Source organism: Sapajus apella, unplaced genomic scaffold (genome assembly GCF_009761245.1).
Source record: "Sapajus apella isolate SASKATOON/1434 unplaced genomic scaffold, GSC_monkey_1.0 scaffold101, whole genome shotgun sequence".
Classification (NCBI taxonomy): Eukaryota; Metazoa; Chordata; class Mammalia; order Primates; family Cebidae; genus Sapajus; species Sapajus apella.
The window spans coordinates 6240021-6263810 of record NW_022437041.1 but is presented as its reverse complement, the minus strand read 5'-3'; the positions used below and the strand labels follow the sequence as shown (position 1 = coordinate 6263810).

The 23790-nt window shown below is 42.5% G+C and overlaps 1 protein-coding gene and 2 pseudogenes across 3 annotated transcripts in view; all 3 read left to right on the top strand.

Annotated features, from left to right (window-relative positions):
* FNDC3B (fibronectin type III domain containing 3B) overlaps positions 1-23790 on the top strand; it is a 370196-nt gene that overhangs the window by 211313 nt on the left and 135093 nt on the right. For all 3 annotated transcript variants that reach the window (XM_032258261.1, XM_032258262.1, XM_032258263.1), the window contains exons 5-6: positions 12589-12832; positions 16626-16892. In XM_032258261.1, coding sequence (XP_032114152.1) covers positions 12589-12832; positions 16626-16892 — 511 coding nt within the window. The remainder of the gene's footprint in view (positions 1-12588; positions 12833-16625; positions 16893-23790) is intronic.
* LOC116536485 lies at positions 2962-3511 on the top strand (annotated as a pseudogene).
* Positions 3681-4535, top strand: LOC116536484 (annotated as a pseudogene).

Genomic DNA, 23790 nt, shown 5'->3' with positions numbered 1-23790 from the left:
TTCACTGAAGTACTTGGATCGGAGAGGCACCAAGAAGATTTGTATTTGTTTCCATTGTCCTGTCCAGCCCTCAGGGGTTACCGCCATTGGACAGTAGCACCTGGAAAGCGCCAGGTGTGTCTGGTAAAGTACTCATCATTGACCTTATTTATATATGCTTTAGCTGTGCTCCTTTGCCAGATTAAAGACTTAAATAAGTGTGAGTAGAAGCTTGGCTTTTTTTCTGAGTGTATATAAATGTGTTGGCATGTACAAAGCCAGTGGAAGGCTTGCCATTTTTGAGAGTGATCTTTATACTGATTACCTCTCAAATAAGCCCGTGAATAAGATTTATGCCCAGAAATGCTGAAGACAAGCATCAGTACCTTCAGTATCTTCAGCTGTGATTCTGCTGAACAGCAACACTTAATTTGTTATCTGGAGCTAACCCTTCTCCCCTCAGTCTGTACCTTACCTGTTACCTGCCCTTAGTGTGTGGGTTAAAAATTAGGCACCAACGGGGCAGGCGGTATGTCCCTTAGTCCCAGCTACTCGGGAGGTTGCCACCAGAGGACTGCTTGAGCCCAGGAGTACAGTATGATGACAGAGTGGCCGCAGTAAGTTTGCCGTTAATGTGGTGACCTCCGGAGAGCTGGGGACCACCAGGTTGCTTAAGGACAGGTGAATTGGCCCAGTTCAGAAATAGAGCAGGTCCAAACTCCCATGCTGATGAGTGGTAGGAACATACCTATGAATAGCCACCGCACACCAGCCTGGCAACACAGCAAGACCCTGCCTCTTAAAAAAAACAAAAATTAAGTACCAAGGGGATGGGAAATTTAAGATTTCTAGACATAAATGAGAGTGCTCATAAAAAGTCTGGGGACTGTTTGTTCATTCATGAATTAACTGATGAGCTAAAACCTACATTTTGATCACCTATAAAACAGATAAAATTAGGTGTTTAGACTTAATCACTGGCAAGAACTGTCTGAGAAGGGCAATTGGAATTTTCAAGTAACTTTTTCCTCTTCCTGATTCCGAAGAGAATATGTGTTATCAGAGTGTAAGTACTCTGCAGGATAATCTTTTTTGTTGTTATTTTAAGGGCTTTTAGAAACTTAGAAACATCACCAGTCATTTATTTTTCCTTTTGAATACAACAATTATCATGTTCTATGGCAAAAGGAGCTGGTCCTAAGCTTAGAATGATAATGAACGTTTGGAAAGATTAAATATCATTTCATCACTGTTAGCCATTTACAGATGTAAAGAGAAATGGGCTTAGAAAGTAGTTTGATGTTTTCAGCAACACTTACAATCTTTAAATTTGAAAGGAGAAAAGTAAGTCTGAAGATTAGGGTAATATATTCAATTCTTCCACTGTTTTTAATTTTTTTTTTTTTTTTTTTTTAATTTTGAGACAGGGTCTTGCTCTGTCTCCCAGGCTAGAGTGTAGTGGCATGACCTCCCTTGCACAAGTGATCCTCTCACGTCATCCTCCCAGGTAGCTGGGACAACAGGCACACGCCAGCACACCCAGCAAATTTTTATAATTTTTATAGAGATAAGGTTTCACCACATTGCCCAGGCTGGTCTTAAATGACTGGCTTCAAGCAATCACCTTCCTTGGCCTCCTGAAGTACAGGAAATAACAGTCATGAACTGTCACAGCCAGCCCTCTTTGACCATTTTTAGGTCAAGTAGATCTTGATCTATAAAATGTTTGACCATTTACTACTATAAAACTCCTCTGTTGCTCCGGAACCTTCCGTTATCTTAATTTTTCTTTCTTCTGATGGTACTTGGGTGATGGTGGTAAGAGCGGGCAGCATAAGGGAGATTGACTAGGGCAGGTAGAGTCCTTAGGTTTCACATCCCTACCCCACCTGAAGAACAAGCTTGCCTTTCCTCTTTTATATTATCTACCATATTAGAAAATGCAGAGGAAGGAGCTAGTGCAAACTGCGAAAGTGAGTTCTGATGTTTCTGTTCTGGTTGCCGAGTGAAATAAAACTGCTCAGCCGCCTGTAGGTTTAAAGGAGTACTTACACTGGAGATGTAAGAGCTTTCTGTATAAATGCTTATAGTAAAACCACACTTATTTAAAATAAGATCAGGAGTGATAGATATAAGATTAACTGGATTCAGATTTTCTGAGATTTTAGAATAGGATGTCAGCTGTTTACCAGAGTTATGGAGAAAAGTTTTAATAATAACATGCCGGTATTCTCGGCAGATACCAAATCTAAGCAGATACACTTAATTCTTTTAGTTTGGCTTGCTTTCTTACTCATTTAACCAACATTTACGGAAAGCCTTCTCTGTGCCTAGTTGCTTCTGAGGGTCTTGCCGTTGGGTGGGAGAGACAGATTGGTAGTCCAAGCTACAGGCTAGAGGTGCTGAGGGGAAAGGTGAGCACCAGCCTGGTTGGGAAAATCCCGACTCTGCCTACTCATCCGCTGAGTCCGTGCAGTTTGTTTCATATTGACCAGCCTTTTTCTTCCCTTTGTTCATTGTTCACATGCTCACTTTTATCTGAGACATCCTCCCTGCCTGGAATGGCCTAGGATCCCACTTCAAACATGTTGGCAGCAGTGAGAAATTCAGCTTGAGCCTGACTTTTGCAAATTCATTTGATCCCAGTTTTCCTTGTCCAGGCAACTCACCAGTGTTTTTTGCCACCCCAGCAAACTGGCTGTCAGCACATCACCCTACATACATTTGTGGGTTCATAAGTGTCCATATGCAGAGTCTACCTATTTCCTGGATCATCCTGGGCCATCTGGGGCAGCCTTTGTAATTTTTTTCTTCTGCCTCCTGCCTTTTAAGCCTCCCTTTTGATTCTTGTAGCTTTTAGCTCAGCAAGAGTAGAAGGAAAGCGTTTCAGGAACTGAGGAATTTATTAAAATTCCTTTGAGGCAAGAACTGCCGCTGCCGCAGCCGTCTCTAGGTCACCCGGGTGCCACCGCCGCCACCAGGCCTGGGGAGGCCGCCCCGCCGCGCCCTCTGCCCACCCGCCCGCGCCCCCACCAACCTCGGCGGCAGCGCCGGCGCCCGTCCCTTCGGGCCAGCCGGGCCTCATGGCCCAGATGGCATCCACGGCCGCGGGGGCAGCCGTGGGCTCGGCTGTGGGACGTGCCATGGGCAGTGCCCCTACCGGAGCCTTCCCGGGGGAGCTCGGAGCCGGCCCAGCCTGCCGCCCAGCAGGCCCCCATCCATGCTGCCCCCCAGCCCTGCAGATGGGGCCCTGCGTCTCTGAGATCGGTCCGTTCCTGGACTGTTCCGCCACTCAGAGTGACCTGTCCCTGTGTGAGGGCCTCAGCGAGGTCCTGAAGCAGTGCCAGTACAGCCACGGTCGGAGCCCCTGCCCTGAAGACGTCGGTGCACTCAGGGGCCAGCCCTGCGTCGACCTCGGACCACAACACTAGATTGTATGCAGGTAGCTGGGATTGCAAGTGAGGAGGACGTGTCTCACCCCACAGTTAACCCAAGACACAAATGTGCAATTAAAAGAATTTATTTTAGACCAAAAAAAAAAATTCCTTTGAGGCATTTCAGTTTAGTAAGAGGAACGACCTTTTCTGTTAGCTAAGAACAAATCTAACAAAAAAAAAAAACCTAAAAAAAAAAAAAAAAAATGTTTTTAGGAGCTCCATTTTCATTCTTATACACAAAATTGATTCTCCTTTACCCAGTTCTGTGTCCTTGAGTGTATTATTTCCGTTTCCCTAAGCATCATTCTTCTTATTTAAAATGAAGATCACTGTAACTGTAGGTGCCTCATAGGATTGTTGGGAGGATTTAGTGAGGTGGTGACATTAATAGTAATTGATGAGTAAGATTTTGCCATATTGGCTGTTTGTTTCGCTGCTGCGGCCGCAGCCATGAAGATGCTCAGGCTTCAGAAGAGACTGGCCTCCAGTGTCCTCCGCTGTGGCAAGAAGGTCTGCTCGGACCCCAACGAGACCAATGAAATCACCAAAGCTAACTGGCGTCAGCGGATCCGGAAGCTGATCAAAGATGGGCTGATCACCCGCAAGCCTGCGGCGGTCCATTCCCGGGCTCGCTGCCGGAGAAACCCCTTGGCCCGCCGGAAGGGCAGGCACGTGGGCACAGGTGAGCGCAAGGGCACAGCCCGTGCCCGAATGCCGGAGAAGGTCACGTGGATGAGAGTGAGCATTCTGTGCCGGCTGCTCCAAGATACCGGGAATCTAAGAAAATTGATCGCCGTATGTATCACAGCCTGGACCTGAAGGTAAAGAGGAGTGTGTTCAAAAACAAGCATGGAACACATGCACCAGCTGAAGGCAGACGAGGCCCGCAGGAAGCTCCTGGCGGACCAGGCTGAGGCCCGCAGTCTAAGACCAAGGAAGCAGGCAAGCCAATGAACAGGGCCTCCAGGCCAAAAAGGAGATCATCAAGACTTTGTCCAAGGAGGACGAGACCAAGAAATAAAAGCTCCCTCTTTGTCTGTATATACTGGCCTCCGTGATTACACAGATCAGCCATTAAAATAAAACGAGCCTTTATCTGCTTGCCTCAAAAAAAAAAAATTTTTTTTTTTGCTATATTATATATCAGGTACTGTTTTAGAAACTTAACTCTACCCAACCCCTTTCTGGTAGAGGGTATTAAAGCGTAGCAGTATTCAATAAGTATTAGTTGTATCTTGAATTCTTTTCACATCTCTTAATCACTCAGGTATCCTGTTTTTCAACAGTTGATTGTTTACATATTTACTTCTCAACGTACAACTTCCGTATAATTTTCCAGGTAATGAAAACTTTGGTGTACACACCAGTATGAAAAATCTTGGTTCCGCAGCCTACCAGTTGCACAATTGAACAATGCTGTGCCTCGGTTTTCTTATGTAAAGCAGGGATGCTGATACCTGATTCTCAAGTGTTGGCGAAGTTGAATGAGATGACCCATGTCCAAAAGCTGACAGACCACAGGCACGGCGGTCTGTCAAGATGTCCTTTTCCATCTCCCATCCTGTGCTGCTCCCGCCAACTATCCATCTTGCTGTTATCCCCAGGCAATTTCATTTTGTTTTAATGATTCTCTTGGACATATTTATAAGAACACTAGTGCAAGACAAATATTCTCTCCGTTGCACATTTTGTGCCTTACTCTCTAGCCACTTCTGCTTCTTTCTAGGTCACAGGATAGCAAGAATACTAGGCACGTAGAAGATTTTCCATAAACATGTGCTAAGCCAGATAAAACACACATGATAAAGAATCACCCTGGCTTCTATTCGCCATCAGGCCAGATTTCTTCATTAGCCTGAGTCAGATGGCTTGGTGTTTGTTCACAGAGGCTAAATGCTTCACTATTTAAAAAAGAGTTTTTGTTTGCTTGTTTTTAAAGTAAGGCTTGTAGAACTTAAGATAGAAGAAAGTGCCGAATTGAGCTTTGTGTTCTGAGGGGAATATTAGTAGTGCTACCATAACAGTACCACAGACTGGGTAGTTTACACAAGAGAGATTTATTTTCTTACAGTTCTAGAGGATGGAAGACCAAGATCAAGGCATCAGTAGGATTAGCTGGCTTCTTCTAAGGCTTCTCTCCTTGGCTTGTAGATGGACCTTGTATTTTTCTGATTTCAAGCTTCTGATAAAGACATTCACAAGACAGGGCAATTTACATAAGAAAGAGGTTTCATTAGACTTACAGTGCCACATGGCTGGGGAAGCCTTATAATCATGGCAGAAGGCAAGGAAGAGCAAGTCACATCTTACATTCATGACAGCAGGCAAAAAAAATAAAAATAAAAAAAGGAGCTTGTGTAAGGAGACTCCTGTTTTTCAAAACCATCAGATCCCATGAGACTTATTCACTATCATGAGAACAGTATGGGAAAGACCTCCTCCCATGATTTAGCTACTTCCCACTGTGTCCCTCCCACAACATGTAGAAATTCAAGATGAGATTTGGATGGGGACACAGCCAAACCATATCATTATGTCCCTGGACCCTCCCAAACCTCCCTAATGTCCTCACATTACAAAACCAGTCATGCTTTCCTGACAGTCCCCCAAAGTCGTAACTCATTTCAGCATTAACTTAGAAGTCCAAAGTCTCATCTGAGACAGGTCCCTTCCACCTGTCTGCCGATGAGCCTATAAAATTAAAAGCAAGTTAGTTGCTTTCTGGATACAAGGGGGGTACAGGCATTGGGTAACTATAGCCATTCAAAATGGGAGAAATTGCCCCAAACAAAGGGGCTACAGGCCCCATGCAAGTCCAAAATCCAGTGTGACAGCCAAATCTTAAAGCTCCAAAATGATCTCCTTTGACTCCATGTCTCACATCCAGGCCACACTGATGCAAGAAGTGGGTTCCCATAGTCTTGGGCAGCTCTGCCTCTGTGGCTTTGCAGGGTACAGCCTCCTTCCTGGTTGCTTTCATGGGCTGGTGTTGAGTGTTTGCAGCTTTTCCAGGCATGTGGTGCAAGTTGTTGGTGGATCTACCATTCTGTGGTCTGGAGGATGGTAGCCCTCTTCTCACAGCTCTACTAGGAAGTGCCGCAGTAGGGACTCTGGGGGGGCTCCTACCCCACATTTCCCTCCCGTACTGCCCTAGCAGAGGTTTTTAATGAGAGCCCCATCCCAGCAGCAAACTTCTGCCTGGACATCCAGGTGTTTCCATACATCCTCTGAAATCTAGGTGGAGGTTCCTGAACTTCAGTTGTTGACCTCTGTGTACCCGCAGGCTCAACACCACATGGAAGCTACCATAGCTTGGGACTTGCACCCTCTGAAGCCACAGCCTGAGCTGTACCTTGGCTCCTTTCAGTCATGACTTGAGTGTCTGGGATGCAGGGTACCAAGTCCCTAGACTGCATTCAGCACAGGGACCCTGAGCCTGGCCCAGGAAACCATTTTATCCTTCTAGGCCTCCAGGCCTGTGATGGGAGGGGCTGCCATGAAGACCTCTGATATGCCCTGGAGACATTTTCCTCATTGTCTTGGGGATTAATATTCAGTTCCTCGTTATTTATGCAATTTTCTGCAGCAGGCTTGAATTTCTCCTCAGAAAATGGGATTTTCTTTTCTGTTGCATTGTCAGGTTGCAAATTTTCCAAACTTTTATGCTTTGTTTCCCTTATAAAACTTAATCCTTTAACAACACCCAGGTCACCTCTTGAATGCTCTGCTGTTTACAGATTTCCTCTGCCAGATACCCTAAGCCATCTATTTCAGGTTCAAAGTTCCACAAATCTCTAGGGCAGGGACAAAATGCTGCCAGTTCCTTTTCTAAAACATAACAAACCACCTTTGCTCCAGTTCCCAACAAGTTCCTCATCTCTGTCTAAGACCATCTCAGCCTGGGCCTTACTGTTCACAACAGTATCAGCATTTGGATCAAAGCCATTCAAGTCTCTAGGGAGTTCTGGACTACCCCACATTTTCCTGCCTTCTTCTGAGCCCTGCAAATTGTTCCAACCTTTGCCTCTTACCGAGTTCTAAAGTTGCTTCTACAATTTCAGGTATCTTTTCAGCAATGCCCCACTCTTCTGGCACCAATTTACTGTATTAGTCTGTTTTCATGCTGCTAATAAAGACATACCCAAGATTGGGAAATTTATAAAGGAAAGGGGTTTAATTGGACTTACAGTTGCATGTGGCTGAGGAAACCTCACAATCATTGTGAGGCAAGGAGGAGCAATTAAGTGTTACATGGATGGCAGCAGGCAAAGAAACAAGAGAGGTTGTACAGGGAGACTCCTGTTTTTGAAACTACAGATCTTGTGAGACTTACTCACTTTCATGAGAACAGCATGGGAAAGACCAGCCCTCATGATTCAGTTACCTCCCACCTGGTCCCTCCGACAACATGTGGGAAGTCAAGGTGAGGTTTGGATGGGGACACAGTCAAACCATATCAGCCATCTTCCTTTGGTTTCTTTACATGGTGCTCCCTTTGTGCATGTCTGTGTCATAAATCCTCTCTTAAATAGATACTCTTGGATTAGAGTCTACCTATATGACCTCATTTTACCATAATTATCTACTTAAAAGGCGTTGTCTCCAAATACAGTCAGATTCTGAAGTAGTCAGCATCAGAATGTCAACATAGGAATTGGGGACACATAAGTCAGCCCATGATAGGTGGCAGTCTGAGAACCCAGCGTAATGATCATTTCGAAGGTTCTGTGCTTCCCTGGAGAGGTATGTAAGTGAGTCATAGAGCTGGAAAAAATTTAAATGAAGAATACTTACTCTGATTTCTGAAACACCCTACTTCTGCTCTCTGTAACAGCACTTACTAGGACTTAGTCTAACTTTTCTCTTTATATTCTTAGGCTGTGTGGATGTGTCTTACCGTTGAGCATTTATTTTTTCTCGTCTTTGAATATCCAGTCCTTAGCACATAGTATGTGTCAGGAAATAATGGTTGAATTGAATACAGGTGATTTGTCTGCCTCTGGACATTGTCACAATTTCCTGCCCCTAAAAGGAAATGAATTTGTCCTTTTCCATAGTCTACAAAGACTGAAGGCATATTTTTTTGCCTCAGGTATTTTGGACTGAATTCTGTCTGATGTCTAAATTTGACTACAGTAATATATTTATTTATGAACCATCCTTATTAAAGAATGTTACTGCCACCATTTCCTTAGTTACCAGTTATTTTGTGCATTGTTATTGCTCCTCAGACTTTCTTATTTTGGGGGTGGAGCTTAGGCATCATTGCCTTAGATGTTAGATCAAAACTGAATTGGATAACTAAATATATTGTGATTTAAGTTATAGAAAAATGGTGAAAATATTCAGCACATTTTTTAAATATTTCTACTGTTTTAGAATTAATATTTCTTTTTTTTTTTGAGATGGTGACTTGCTCTGTCACCCAGACTAGAGTGCAGTGGCACGATCTCAGCTCACTGCAACCTCTGCCTCCCAGGTTCAAGTAATTCCCCCGCCTCAGCCTCCCGAGTAGCTGGAATTGCAGGTGCACACCACCACGCCCAGCTAATTTTGTTTGTATTTTTAGTAGAGATGGGGTTTCACCATGTCGGCCAGACTGGTCTCAGGCAATCCACCTGCCTCAGCCTCCCAAAGTGCTGGGATTACAGGTGTGAGCCATGGTGCCTGACCAATATTTCGCTTTTTAAAAACAAATCTTTTTAATGATAAGACAGGTTTGGGTTTGTTAAGAACAGGCTTATTAAAAGGGTTTTATTATGCATGCGCATGTAAATAAAAACCTTTTACAAATCCCACAGAATAATGAAACTCAAGCAATTTTTACATGTGCAGGCAATTTGTGGCTTCAAAAAGCTACTTCAAAAAAAAAACTTTAGAAAGTTAATGCTTTTCGATAAACTTTAAAAAAAAATCATTTTGTTAACAGGTCCAAAATTATATGATAAAATGATAAAAATAAATTCTTTTCATTACAAATATTTTTGTTTAAAAGTCCAAAGAGTTCCTCTTAAGTTCCTCTTAATAGTGAGATTCCCTTTCTTGTTCTATGTGCTCACTTGTCCAAGTTGCTGGGCAACTATTGGACGATTTACACTGAATTAAAGAATAAAGATTGTAAACCTCTAGAAAACAAATACTTCTTTTTTTTTTTGAGACAGAATCTTGTTCTGTCGTCAGGCGCCAGGCTGGAGTGCAGTGGTGCTATCTCGGCTCACCGCAACCTCCGCCTCCTGGATTCAAGCAGTTCTCCTGCCTCAGCCTCCCAAGTAGCTGAGACTACAGGCGAGTGCCACATCCAGCTAATTTTTGTATTTTTAGTAGAGATGGGGTTTCACCATGTTGGCCAGGATGGTCTTGATCTCTTGACCTCATGATCTGCCCACCTTGGCCTCCCACAGTGCTGCGATTACAGGCGTGAGCCACCGCTCCCAGCCAAAAACAAATACTTCTATGGTTCTTCCAGGATTGAATGAAGGTTCCATGAAAGAGAAACATCGAGAATATCCCGTTCTTTTTTCTTAATAGCTAGCAGAGGATAGTACATGTTTGTGTGAGATGGCAGGAAAAATTCATGACATGTTTATACTAACATTGTGCAACGTGGGCTACCGAACAGTATACAGTTCTATGTTTTAGACATAATAGATGAAGCTTTGATGATAATTATCAATACATGCATGAGAATTTCCAATGTCATGGCTTAAGTACCTACTTCACATACGATTATAAATTAGGTTCTGTGCATTCATAAATGGGGTTAGTGTGACTAGCTTGCCAAGGCCCAGAAGAGATTAAATTTATTAAAGATCACATGAAAAGCTTTGTCCTAGGCATCCGACTAGGAATCTTAATTTTAAATAAGTAATATTGTCTAATTAATGAACTGTTAACACAGTAGAAACATTTGTTTTCATTTATTAATGAATGTGAAGATTTTTGTGTGTTTTTTGTTTGAGACAGAGCCTCGCACTGTTGTCCAGGACTGGAGTGCAGTGGCGTGATCTCGGCTCACTGCAACCTCCACCTCCTGGGTTCAAGCAGTTCTCCTGCTCAGCCTCCTGAGTAGCTGGGACTATAGGCGTGCGCCACCATGCCCAGCTAATTTGTTCGTATTTTTAGTAGAGGTGGGGTTTCACCATGTTGGCCTGGATGGTCTTGATCCTGACCTCATGATCCACCGGCCTCGGCCTCCCAAAGTGCTGGAATTACACACCTGAGCCACCGCACCCGGCCGAGATTTTTTTTTTTTTTTTTAACGTAAGGATTAATGGCTGTTAATTCAAACTAAACCTGTTTTGTACACTGAAGTATAACATAAACATTGGTAGACTTGCCAACCTGGCTTAAGCACCACTTTTAAAATACGAAGCTAAGTATAGTTTTTTGTTGTTGTTAGGATGCTTTAAACATGATAAAGTCATTTTAGTTTGACCTATAATCAACCTTCTGAGGTATAATGAGAAATCCATTTCAATATAGAAGGTCAGTTTTGTGGGGTATTTAGATTTTTTTTTGAAACAAAACAAAACAACAAAAAAACTTCCTCTCAGAGTGTGTGCCTGATTGTCTCACGCATTTGATTAGATCAGCTGGCATGGCTCCTTGGCGGCCTGGCTCTGCCTGCCAAGTTTACTCTATGTCCCGTTCCTTGCAGTGCCCTGACCCAGAGACCATCTCTCAGCCGTCCAAGCTCTGCCAATTCTTTGAGGTCCCTGAAGCCTTTCCCGATTTTCCCCTTGCGTGTTCTCACTCTCTGTACCTTACAGCTTTACCATTTCATCGTGGTATCTGTTGTATTTCTTTCATTGTGTCTCACCAACATTGTTGGCTCATGGGAGCTGGTAGCATGATGCTGGCCACAGAGGCAGTAAGTATTGGCATTGTGCTGCCTTCGTTGCTTTTCTCGGATGAATTTAAAAACATTCAGAGAAGCTGGGCACGGCGGCGCATGCCTGTAGTCCCAGCTACGCTGGAGGCTGAGGCAGGAAGATGACTCGAGGCCAGTTCAAGGATGTAGCACCTGATGGATCACACCGGTGCGTAGCCACTGCACTTCAGCCTGGGCAACACAACAAAATCCCATCTCTAAACAAAATAATAAAAGGAACAAATCATTGGAAAAAGAACGGGTGGAGTATTGATTGGCTTGCTTTACTCATAACAGGTTGCTTTTCTAAGCATCTTCTTTTGCAGCATTCATCATCAGGACATCTGGGAGCAAAGGTATCCATACTGATTTGGGGTTACTCAAGTTTTTCTTTAGTCAGAATCCCTCATTTCATCCATGTTCTCAGTCCCAGATTTAATAATCTTTTAGGACACATTTATGGCTTCTGATGTTAATGCCCCCTTTGTGTCCTATGGCCCTGATGATGATGATGGAACTGTGCATATGAAAGTGGGAATGGAGGCCGGGCACGGTGGCTCACGCCTGTAATCCCAACACTTTGGGAGGCCAAGGCAGTCTGATCACGAGGTCAAGAGATCGAGACCATCCTGGCCAACATGGTGAAACCCTGTCTCTACTAAAAATACAAAAATTAGCTGGGCGTGGCGGCGTGCACCTGTAGTCCCAGCTAGTCGGGAGGCTGAGGCAGGAGAATTGCTTGAACCCAGGAGGCGGAGGTTGCAGTGAGCTGAGATCCCGCCACTGCCCTCCAGCCTGGTGATGGAGCGAGACTCTGTCAAAAAAAAAAAAGTGGGAATGGGGCAGAATGTTGTCAGGTGTATCCAGAAGCCCAGCCCTGGAAAAGTACTCACGTGGCACAGAAAGCATCTTTCTGGAAATCCCCTGAAGTGATAGTTAAGCTCAGAAGTCACTCCTAAAATCAGTTTAAGCCCACAGTAAATTCACTTGTGATGGATGAAGCCAGTGAAAATTTTAAGACAAAACCAAGATTTATTATCAAATACTGGTCTCTCCAAAAAGTTAACATGGGATCAGAATCAGGTGTGGATGAATAATTTGTTTTTGTAAGTTTTAATAGTCACATGGTATTACTTCTCGAACTCATTTAACTAGTAGAACTAGAGAACCAGGATATAACATGCATTTGTTTTTTTCTATGGTGGAAGAGAAAAGTAAAATTAAAGTGGAAGTTACTAATTGTCTCTATATTCATCGGCTGCTAATGTGTACTGCGTTCTTTCCTTTTGTGTTTTTCTTTAGGTGATTGAAGACAGTACTGGCGTCCGCCGGGTGGTGGTCACACCCCAGTCTCCTGAGTGTTATCCCCCAAGCTACCCCTCAGCCATGTCTCCAACCCATCATCTCCCTCCCTATCTGACTCATCATCCACATTTTATTCATAACTCGCACACGGCTTACTACCCACCTGTTACCGGACCTGGAGATATGCCGCCGCAGTTTTTTACCCAGCATCATCTTCCCCACACAATATATGGTGAGCAAGGTGAGTAGATTAGTGTTGGCGTCAGGAGCTGTTGAAACTGGTTTCGGCATTTCAATAGTTCAAGGCGGCCCTTTGTTTCTTGTGAAATAAGTGTGGTAGAAAAGGATCTAGCTGGTTTGTAAAACTCACGGGGAATTCCTGGCTTCCTTTGTCCTGAAGTACCTTGCAAAAATGACTTTGCGGGTTTAGTTGTTTTTCTTTCTTTCAGTTTTCCCAAATTCGGCCCCAACCCCCACCTCACAAGATCAAGGACATTAGGAAAGTGGCAGTGTGACATCGTTTCCATGTCCTGAAAGCACGTTTTTATGTGAGTGGCCTGGTGCACACCGGTGGCCCATCATTTCTTTGGCTTCCATATGGTCTACGAGTTAAAGGGAAATTTAACAGTGTTTTGTGCCCCCATTTCCAATGTTTGAAGATTGTGAAGTCTCAACAACCTTTGGGTTTCCTAAAAGGCTCTGTGTTGTGATGTTGGCAGAACTAAAAAATCCCCTGGCTGCTGATATGGCCTTCCTGAACCTGCTTTTAGTTTAAGACCCCATCAGCGCAGCCACAGTTTCACTGGTTGTTAAGCAAATACTTACCTGGACATGAAAACAGCCTGAGAGCTACAAACATTATATTTTTTTAAAGTTTTGACCTTGGTGTTAGTTTAGTCTGAAGGCTTTCTCTATCAAAATGGATACTAAGAAACCAGATAAGTGAGGGTAAAATTAGACTTTAGCCTCCAGGACTTTGCAAAGTGATTTTCTTCTGAGTCTGACAATGAATGGAAGCATTTTACTGCTTCAGACATTTATTATGTTGGTTTAGATAAATAGTAGAAGAAATGCCTGTTATACCATAGAATTTTTGAGCAAGTTATCACCTTTTAATAATTATTTGTGTGTGTGTGTGTGTGTGTGTGTATGTGTGTAATTTTTCCCTGTTCATCTCACATTATAATTATTTTTATTCACAGAAAAAACTTTTTTGACATGGCATTTTAAGTGAAATATATTGTTGTAACTTAGGGATAGAATTTGACTGTATGTGAGTTTTGTATTTGTTTTTTAGTAGTCAGAGAAATTTGGCATAATTCACATTAATCAGGTGCTTTTATAATGGAGTATAAGGGGATGATAGCAAAACATGAAATCAGTACTTTGATTTCATAGCAGCATCAATAACTTCCTATTAATTTGATCTTTTTTTCATGTGATGTAACACCAAGAAAACATCAAGTAGTGAACATATACTATGAGAACCTTTGGATAAAAACTGAAAAAATTTAGTTAGTGGCAATTTTTAAAAAAAGAATTCAGTGCTTTGACACAACATTCATTAAATGATTGAGTGTTTCTCAGAGTTTTCGGGCTGAATCTGAGCTCTGATGACATGAAAGCCTTGATGGCTGACTCATTGATTGCTGGTATGTGTCTAACCTGCCTTATTTTAGCAGTCTGTTCACAGGATGCCACATAGTCACTGTTTCGTAAATGCTGTCCTTTGCAATTTTAGGCAAGACAACAGTATAATTTAAATCATTTAATTAGAGTCAAGCAAAATTGAAGTCTCATCATTTTATGGTGTATTTGGGTCTAACTCCATTAAAATAACATAGAACAATAATGTATACAAATAAAAATGCCTTCATTGATTTCAAATTAAAACAAAATCTCTTCCCTTCATAAATAAGCCATTTATATATTTTCTTACCTTAGTTCTTAGTGTACGTACTTAAAAGCAATTTAAATATTAATTTTCTAAATTTCTAAACTGCAAGAGTTTTAAAAGTTTTCAACATGCTTGAAAAGATTATTAGTGCCCACGGTGAATATGTCATATCTCATGTGTATTGCATCATGGCGTTGAGAACATTTATTATCTTTCTGGTATATTTTGACATCGATTATTTGGATATATACGCTCTGAATAGGATTGTATTTGTTTTGACACATTGTCTAGTACAAACTGGTTCTCTCATGAAGATTTGTTTTTTAACAAAACAACTCTTGTTAAAAAACAAATATTCCGGCCGGACGCGGTGGCTCACGCCTGTAATCCTAGCACTTCGGGAGGCCGAGGCGGGTGGATCACGAGGTCAAGAGATCGAGACCGTCCTGGTCAACATGGTGAAACCTCTTCTCTACTAATAATACAAAACATTAGCTGGGCATGGTGGCGCATGCCTGTAATCCCAGCTGCTCGGGAGGCTGAGGCAGGAGAATTGCCTGAACCCAGGAGGCGGAGGTTGCGGTGAGCCGAGATCGCGCCATTGCACTCCAGCCTGGGTAACAAGAGCGAAACTCCGTCTCAAAAAACAAGCAAAAAAAACAAACAAACAAACAAACAAAAAAAAACAAATATTCCATTAGCTATGTTAACGGTGAGAAACAGTGGAGCTTCACCATTGAATAACTGAAACAGCACTTTGTTAAATTATGTAGGGTAACCATACATTTCTGTTGTGCCTGGGACAGACCTAGTTTGGGTCTCTCGTCTTGAAGAAATTACTGATAGCCCTCTCTTTCACTCTCAGAAGTGTTCATATTTGGAGGGCAATTTATATGGTCACTCCATGGATGAGGTGACCCCTTTTTTTTTCTTATAGAGCTATAAGGACTCAGTCTTTATGTTATGTATTGTTATTTTTACTGATTCCTAAAAATAATTTTGAACTGATTTAAAAATTTAAATTTGGCCGGGCGCGGTGGCTCACGCCTGTAATCCCAGCACTTTGGGAGGCCGAGGCGGGTGGATCACGAGGTCAAGAGATTGACACCATCCTGGTCAGCATGGTGAAACCCCATCTCTACGAAAAATACAAAAATTATCTGGGCATGGTGGCGCGTGCCTGTAATCCCAGCTACTCGGGAGGCTGAGGCAGGAGAATTGCCTGAACCCAGGAGGCGGAGGTTGCGGTGAGCCGAGATCGCGCCATTGCACTCCAGCCTGGGTAACAAGAGCGAAACTCCGTCTCAAAAAAAAAAAAAAAATTTAAATTTAACAAAGTTTTCTTCTCGAGATCATAAGATTGCTTGCAAGCTTCAGTTTTCTTTTGAGCCACTTTAAAGTGTGCATAGTAAAGTCAGGTGGCATTCTACTTTTGTCTTGCCTTCTATTACTTCAAAAGAGAAGTTTGAGATCACAGCTTATTATGTTTGGCACCGGATTTCAGAGATGGCTTTTCTTTATCCTTACACTTCCTTCTTGAACATTTCCCCTGATTCTGTGAGCTTTGATTATTTTAAATGGAAATGTGTCATCTCATTATCTTAGTTAAATTTGTTCAAATGTTGGCTCTTTTGTATGCCACAAATAACTTATACTTTGATGGCAATATATTTTCCAATGGAAATACTATTCTGTCAACAGGAATAAGTAGACTTTTAAAGTGCTCGATTTTGAGGACATGTTTAAAGGGGATATTTTATTTGTCCTAACTTTTTCATGTATTGCAACTACCGAAAACATATCAAAAGGTAAAAATCAAGCTTAGTTATAAATTCAACTACAATATGAACTCTTTGGGGATAACTTTAGTATTCTCCACAATGTGGGAAAATTTCTGAACACACAGTTTGGTTTTTAATGATTGATTATTCCTTGATTGGTTAGAAACAAATAGGAATGCATTAAATGCAAATCATGTATATGGCATTTTCTTAAAAAAACATGTATTATACTCTAGTAACACTTTAGACTTATTTTATGCTTTCGATTCCTTCAGGAGCCAGATCATTTGACCGTTTAATAATTTGTTATTGAAAATGTAAACTGAGCTTGGGTTTGTCATCATCATCCATTTTAGAAATTATACCACTGTACGGAATGTCAAGCTACATTACCCGGGAAGACCAGTACAGCAAGCCTCCGCACAAAAAACTGAAGGACCGCCAGATCGATCGCCAGAACCGCCTCAACAGCCCTCCTTCTTCCATCTACAAAAGCAGCTGCACCACCGTGTACAATGGCTACGGGAAGGGCCACAGCGGCGGCAGCGGCGGGGGTCCCGGAATTAAGAAAGCAGAGCGGCGAGCAAGAAGCAGCCCAAAGTCGAATGACTCAGACTTGCAAGGTAAGGCTCCAGATGTTTGTTGTAAAGAGTGAATCACCAAGACGGAGACATCTCAAAGGATGTGTCCACATCTTTTACATGAGAGTTTTATTTCCTGGTGGTTTGTTGTTTTGCTACGAATATTTGAGTAGACCTTCTTTGATCTATTTCTTAGTAAAGAAAGAAGATTGCATTGTTTTTTATTAATAGTTCATGGCAGAAATACTACATTTCGGTGACATACGCCATGCAACTTTCTACTTAGTAACAAGTATTTGAAAATCTTTTCACGTTATCCTACTTCTTTTGTTCCACTGTGAATAGACAGATGTGGAAGAAATCCACAGATAATTTTTTCCAAAAGTGTAGGCTACTTTAAATCTCAAAATAATTATACCTTGATTTGGAGGAAGGTTTGCGTGTTTAAATAAAGTTTTGGGGGTAGTTTAGAGAGAACCTGTTTTGATGCCACATTAAGGAAAACTAGTGGCTTGTTATGTAGGCATAGGGAAGAATGACTTACATGAAGCAAAAGCGGTAACATTTTGATAAGGCAGCTGAGTTTATAGATACAAATCACTGGAAAACAAAGACATGAACAACTTTTAGAGATAGGATAAATTATTCAAGTAGATTCCCTTTTGCATTCACAATCACATTCTCACAGACACACTCCCCATTTCTACCTGGCTGAGATACAGTAAGGAATCTGATTAAAACACTCATTGATTATAACACTCATTGAATTTATGGATTCCTTACTGAAAAGTAAGATACGGTGCAATATTTGGGCAGCATGAGAGAGAGGAATAGTAAGATACAATGAAATGTGAATAGATCATGTGTTCTTTTAATTCTTCTTTTCTCTGTTTTCTAAACTCTACGCAATTATCACGTTATTCTTCTAATTCTTAAACAAAACATAAATAAGTATCATACAAAAGAAACCAAAGAGTCAAGAGGGTTTTACACAACTCTTAAGGGAAGATGCTGGCCTAATATAATTTTTAGTCAAATGATACTGTAATTTCTAAGTTTGAAATTAGCTGATTAGCAGTGTTACAGTTCAACCATGACTGTACAAGAATTTATACCAAATAATTAGGAATAGGTTTTCCTAAAGAGAATTTTCATCCAAAGAAAAGCGAGGGAGAATATATGAATTGTCTAGAGAGCTTACAAAGTTGGAAGTACTGTAATTACCTGACTCACTCTTTAATAGCTTTCACCTTGCCTTGCACCAGAACTGATCTAAGGCAAATGACAGAGACACGTGTAGCAGTAGATAAAATAAATGTAAGCATGAAGGAGCCGAAAGATGATAAGGGAAGCAAATTATTAACACGATGAAGGCAGGTTCCTGTAGAGTTGCTTGATGAGGGCCATGTACTTTGTTTTGAGCCCCTTGGTTGTCAAAGCGAAAAGGCAAACGTGAATCACGTAGAGTAGACAAAGAATAAAGCACTTCTTGTTCATGGCTTCCATAATGTTTCAGTTGTGTCTGCCTCAAAACGTGGTTGTTGGCTCAAAGGATCCCAAAAGGCTATTCCTGCTTTCTCATCCGTCCAGTATATCTCCTGCTGGAGTTTACTGCAGATGACGTCTACATCTGTGCCCCAGAAACAGACTTCTTAACGGATTCTTAAATTTACAATACTACCTAATTAATCTAAAACTATACTTAATGCTAGTATGATAAACCTAATAGGTTCATATGTTGTTTGCACAAGAATAGAATAGATACTTAACCGTGACATGGGACTTGTGGGGTTTTTTTTAAATTATTATTACTGTTTTACTTAGGTTAAATTGTCCTCATGGCCAAAAGAGATAAATCTTTTTATTTTTTTTCCTTTTCCTTTTTTTTTGAAATGGAGTCTTGCCCTGTTGTGCATGCTGGAGTGCAGTGGCACCATCTCGGCTCACTGCAACCTTCGCCGCCCGAGTTCAAACCATTCTCCTGCCTCAGCCTCCCGAGTAGCTGGGACTGCAGGCACATACCACCACACCTGGCTAATTTTTGTACTTTTAGTGGAGATTGGGTTTTGCCAGGCTGGACCTTCAGTCATCTGCCCACCTCGGCCTCCTTCGCTTTTTTTGAGAGAGTCTTGCTCTGTTGCGCAGGTGGAGTGCAGTGGCACGATTTTGGCTCACTGTAACCTCTGCCTCCCGGGTTCAGGTGATTCTCCTACCTCAGTCTCCTGAGTAGCTGGGATTACAGGTACGTGCCACCACACCCAGCTAATTTTTGTATTTTTAGTAGAAACAGGGTTTCATTGTGTCGGTCAGGCTGGTCTCGAACTCCTGACCTTCCGATCCACTTGCCTCGGCCTCCCAAAGTGTTGGGATTGCAGGCGCGAGCCAGCACGCCTGGCCTCCTCCTTTTTACTTTATTTGCTTTTGAGGGAATCTACTTGAATATTTTACCTTTTCACCACTTGCAGAAAACAAATCTTTAAAAAAAGACAAACTTTAAATTTGTGCCTGGTCCTATGATAAAATTAAGCACATGTAAAAGAAGCAAACAACTTATGTTAATATAAATAGATGTATTAGATAGATGGAGATACAATAATTTCTCTCTTGAGGCCTGAGTCTCTCAGTTAACTGTGCTTTGGAAACTTTAAAACAATAGAGATTCATGGACCGCATTTTAGACCCACTAAATCACAATCTTCACACCAATTTTGACTTCATGTTTGGTTTTTATTTTAAATCAAACCTCCATTGTGAATAATGTATAATCAGCCAGGATAGAAAATTGTCATACTGTCATAATAGTGAGGATGGCTCATCAAGTTGTACGCAGTATAGAACAGGGACTTTATCTGTTGTATTCATCATTCTCCCCCTCCTTCCGGTACTATACCTGACACATAGTAGGTACTCAGTAAATATTGTTAACTGAGTCCTGTTTTCTTAATTGCCTTGTTTTCCAGAGCAAGCCTTCTTTTTGAACACACGAAGCTATTGTACCATTTCCTTTTCCTGGAACAAATTGTTGCATTGCTCAAGGAAGCTGCGCTGTGGCCAGCCTCCCCTCTCATTTCCTATTACCCTCAGGAAAACTAGCATGACAGAGCCTCATAGTACTCTCTGGGAAATATGGGGCCTCTGTCTTCCTGCGGTCCCTTGGCACTAGTGATGTGTGTGAGCTGAGAACAGTTGGGGCTTTGGTATTAGACATGAAGTAATTGGCTTAGAATGGGGCTTTACTAATTTCTATTTCCTTGTAGTTTTCCCTGAGTCTCCATGTTCACATTGGTAAAATGGGCATTTTAATTTCCATTGTTCAATATAAAAATACCCTTGCTCAGTTCTTAACACTTTAACATAATGGCAACCCTTATGACTTGAGTATTCTTGTCTCTCTCATCTTCGAGACTCCTGTGATTATAAGGTCACCTCTCAGCTGAGTTAGCTGCCCCTCAAAATAGGCATCTCTCTCTACTGTCCATCTGGTGTCCTATCCCCTTCCTTCATGCTCTATCCTCCTCACCCCAGCCCCCTACATTTCTTCTCCTTTAAGCCAGAAGTGGCTTCCTTTGCTTAAACCCACCTTACATTTTGAAAGCTAAACCCTGCATTCCTGGACCACTGTCTCTGAAAGTCGCTCCCAGGTTTTTTTGTTTTTTGTTTTAAAGACAGAGTTTTGCTCTTGTTGCCCAGGCTGGAGTACAATGGCGTGATCTCAGCTCACTGCAACCCCCGTTGCCCAGATTCAAGTGATTCTCCTGCCTCAGCCTCCCGAGTAGCTGGGATTACAGGAATACCACCACACCCAGCTAATTTTTGTATTTTTAGTAGAGATGGGGTTTCACCATGTTGACCAGGCTGGTCCCGAACTCCCGACCTCAGATGATCCACCCGCCTCGGCCTCCCAAAGTGCTAGGAGTACAGGCATGAGCCACTGCGCCCAGCTACTTCCAGGCTCTTTTAAGAAAGGTTGCCACTGGCTAGAAATGCACCTGATACCCTGGGATCCTGTCTGGTGGAATTGGTGCCAGATCTCACACAGCTCCACCTCCTCCTAGGGCACTTACAGCTCTGGATGAGGGAGCTCTGGTGCATAGCCTGTTGGGGCTTTCTTTCTCATGATCCGTACTTCCCCTCATGTGTTTCTTACGATTCTCTTCACTCCCTCTGAACCTTAAGAGACCTCCCAGAAGGGCCCCCCTTATGTTTTAGGACGTGTGATTATTCATTTTCCGCTCCAGCCCATCCTCTGTTGTGGCTGCAGTTAAATAGAATCACCTCCTTAAGAACCTCTGTGGTGCTTTCCACTCTCTAGAGAGTAAAGCCAAAACTGCACGATACGACCCATACTCACCTCTCGTGGCCCTTCTGATTCCCCCACGAGACGCGCTGTGTTCTGCCCCTTTTTGTGAATATGCCTCATTCTCTTTCCTTGGCCTATCCTTTCAGTTCCTCTGCCTAGCAAACTCCAAGTCAGTCTTCAAAGAGCTAGCTCAGTTATCACCTCCTCTATGAAGCCCGCCTGTCTCTCCAATGTATAATGATGGCAGATAAGTTAGGGGAAAATATTTCAAGAGTTTTTGCCTTACTTTTCTCTTCCTCTCCAGCATTTGATTTTAGAACAGTGCTTTGGCATCAAGTCCACAGATGTTCAAGGACAGGAATGGAAAAATTTGTTCTTGTGTACAGAATATTATGCAAGAGCTGGGCCTTGAGCCTGTTCTGTGGCCAAAACCCAGTTAAAATAGTCACATTGCCGTTCACTGCAGAAGCTGAAAAAGCATCTGTTGCTCTTCATTGAGTAAGAGGGAAGCTTCATTTCTTCCATTTTATTCTTGATAGAAACCAAAGCATACAATATTTTAAGGAAGCTATTGAGTGGGATCCAGTGAGTCAGGATCTAGTTTTCTAACTGAAATTTCTCAATTTTCAGCCAGTTACAGCCTCTTTGTCATACATCCTCAGAAGGGAGTTAGGTTATCTACTAGTATCGTTTTAGAAAGAATGATGTGAATTTAGAGTAAAAAACAAAAGCTTTGATGAGTCTCCACTGTCTAATATTAAAAGACCTAAGTAGTCCCAATAATGTGTGTATGTGTTTGTGTAAGGGCAGATGGTGGAGGGAGAGGACATCAAGAGTACAAAGTCAGAATTTCCAAACTTTTTTTTTTTTTTAAGACAAGAGTCTGGTCTGTCGCCCAGGCTGGAGTGCAGTGGTGCAATTTCGACTCACTGCAACTTCCACCTCACAGGTTAAAGTGATTCTCCTGGATTACAGGCACTTGCCAACATGCCAGACTAATTTTTGTATTTTTAGTGGAGATGGAGTTTTGCCATGTTGGCCAGGCTGGTCTCGAACTCCTGACCTCAGGCAATCCGCCCACTTCAGCCTCCCAAAGTGCTGGGATTACAGGTGTGAGTCCCCGCGCCCAGCCTCCAGACACTTTTTTATGTATAAAAATGTTCTGTGTGCTGTTGACATTGCTGATCTTCACTTTGTTCCTAGGGCTTGCCCCGAGAGTGAGGATGTCTTTTTTATATATGACTTTTAACATTTTAAAACCATGATGGAATTATAAGATTCTAAATCACTGCTGTCTCGGACTGTGTGGCATAGAACATGTCATTTCACTAAGCCTTGGTTTCCCTTTCAGTAAAATGAACTGGTGAGTTAGGGTCAGTGATTTTCAAAATCTTATCAGTGAGCAGATTGCCTCTTTTTTCAGACAATCTTGTGTGAATTACCTGTTTTAAATGCAGCATCCCTTCACCCCTACCACATCACACACATGCATATACACATACATGTACACACATGCATTCTGAAAGCAGAGAACACCAGAACTCCTGATTTGAGTGGAGGACCTGGGTCCTTGTCACCCTATACAAGGCTTTCCTGTGGATCCAGCGCTTGCTTGCCTGGGTCCTGGCTACTCACAGGCTCAGACCAGCAGTATCAGTACCATCTAGGAGCCAGTGAGACATGTGCCCTTACGACCTGCTCCAGACCTACCGAATACAGGCTGTGTAGGCGGGGCCCACCCATCTGTGTTTCATCAGGCACTCCCGGTAATAATTAGGCACAGTAGCATTTGAGAACTGCTGGCCCTTTGAGTACCAAGCGATTTTTAACCAAGATTTTAAATGGCAGGGGTGGGAAAGCGGCAGGTGGGAGGCATTCAGTTGGAACTCTTGGTTTAAGTTGAAGCACGTTTCTTGTGCTACCTGTATAATGATAAATATATACTAGGGCGGGAAGAGTTCCTTTAGTGTGGCTAACGTATAGGTAGCAGCTTATGCGAACTGTTCTAGAAGTTACAGTGCCCTATGGGAAAAATTGGAACAACATGGTAAGAATTCCAAATATAGAAGAAAACAAACATACGGCAGCATACTTTTGGCATTTGACCTTTGGAATTGTTAGCAATCCAAAGACTCGGTTGCATTTTAGATCACATTCCACCCCGTAGACTCCCAGTTTCTGGTTGTGACACTGAAAGCCAGTGATGAGGGTGTTATTCCTGTGTGTGTCTCTTTCAGAGTTCCCAGACTGCCTTCCGACTCCAGCAGCGTTCCTTATTACCGGTTCTTTGTATTCTAATTCTTTCTCAGGTGGTCCTTCCTGGCATTTTTTCTCTTCCTTTTCCTATATTTTGTGATCATTTCTCAGAAACCAGAATCAGACTACAGCTCTGCTTCCCCTAAAGTGTCATGAAAGTGTATTCACAATAATGGTAATTTTTCGTAATGAGAAGTCGTAATGCACTAAGGGTTGGGACAGTGTTTTTTTCCCTCTGGGGGTCTGAGATCGTGGCCGTTTTTGGGTCCTTGGAGTCTGTCCTCTTGCTGAATAGCCTGAGCTCTGAGACAGGGCATGGCAGCGTCCACCTGCGCAGGGCTGACAGTGGTTTCCTTTGTCTGGAACGACGTGCTTAATAAGGTC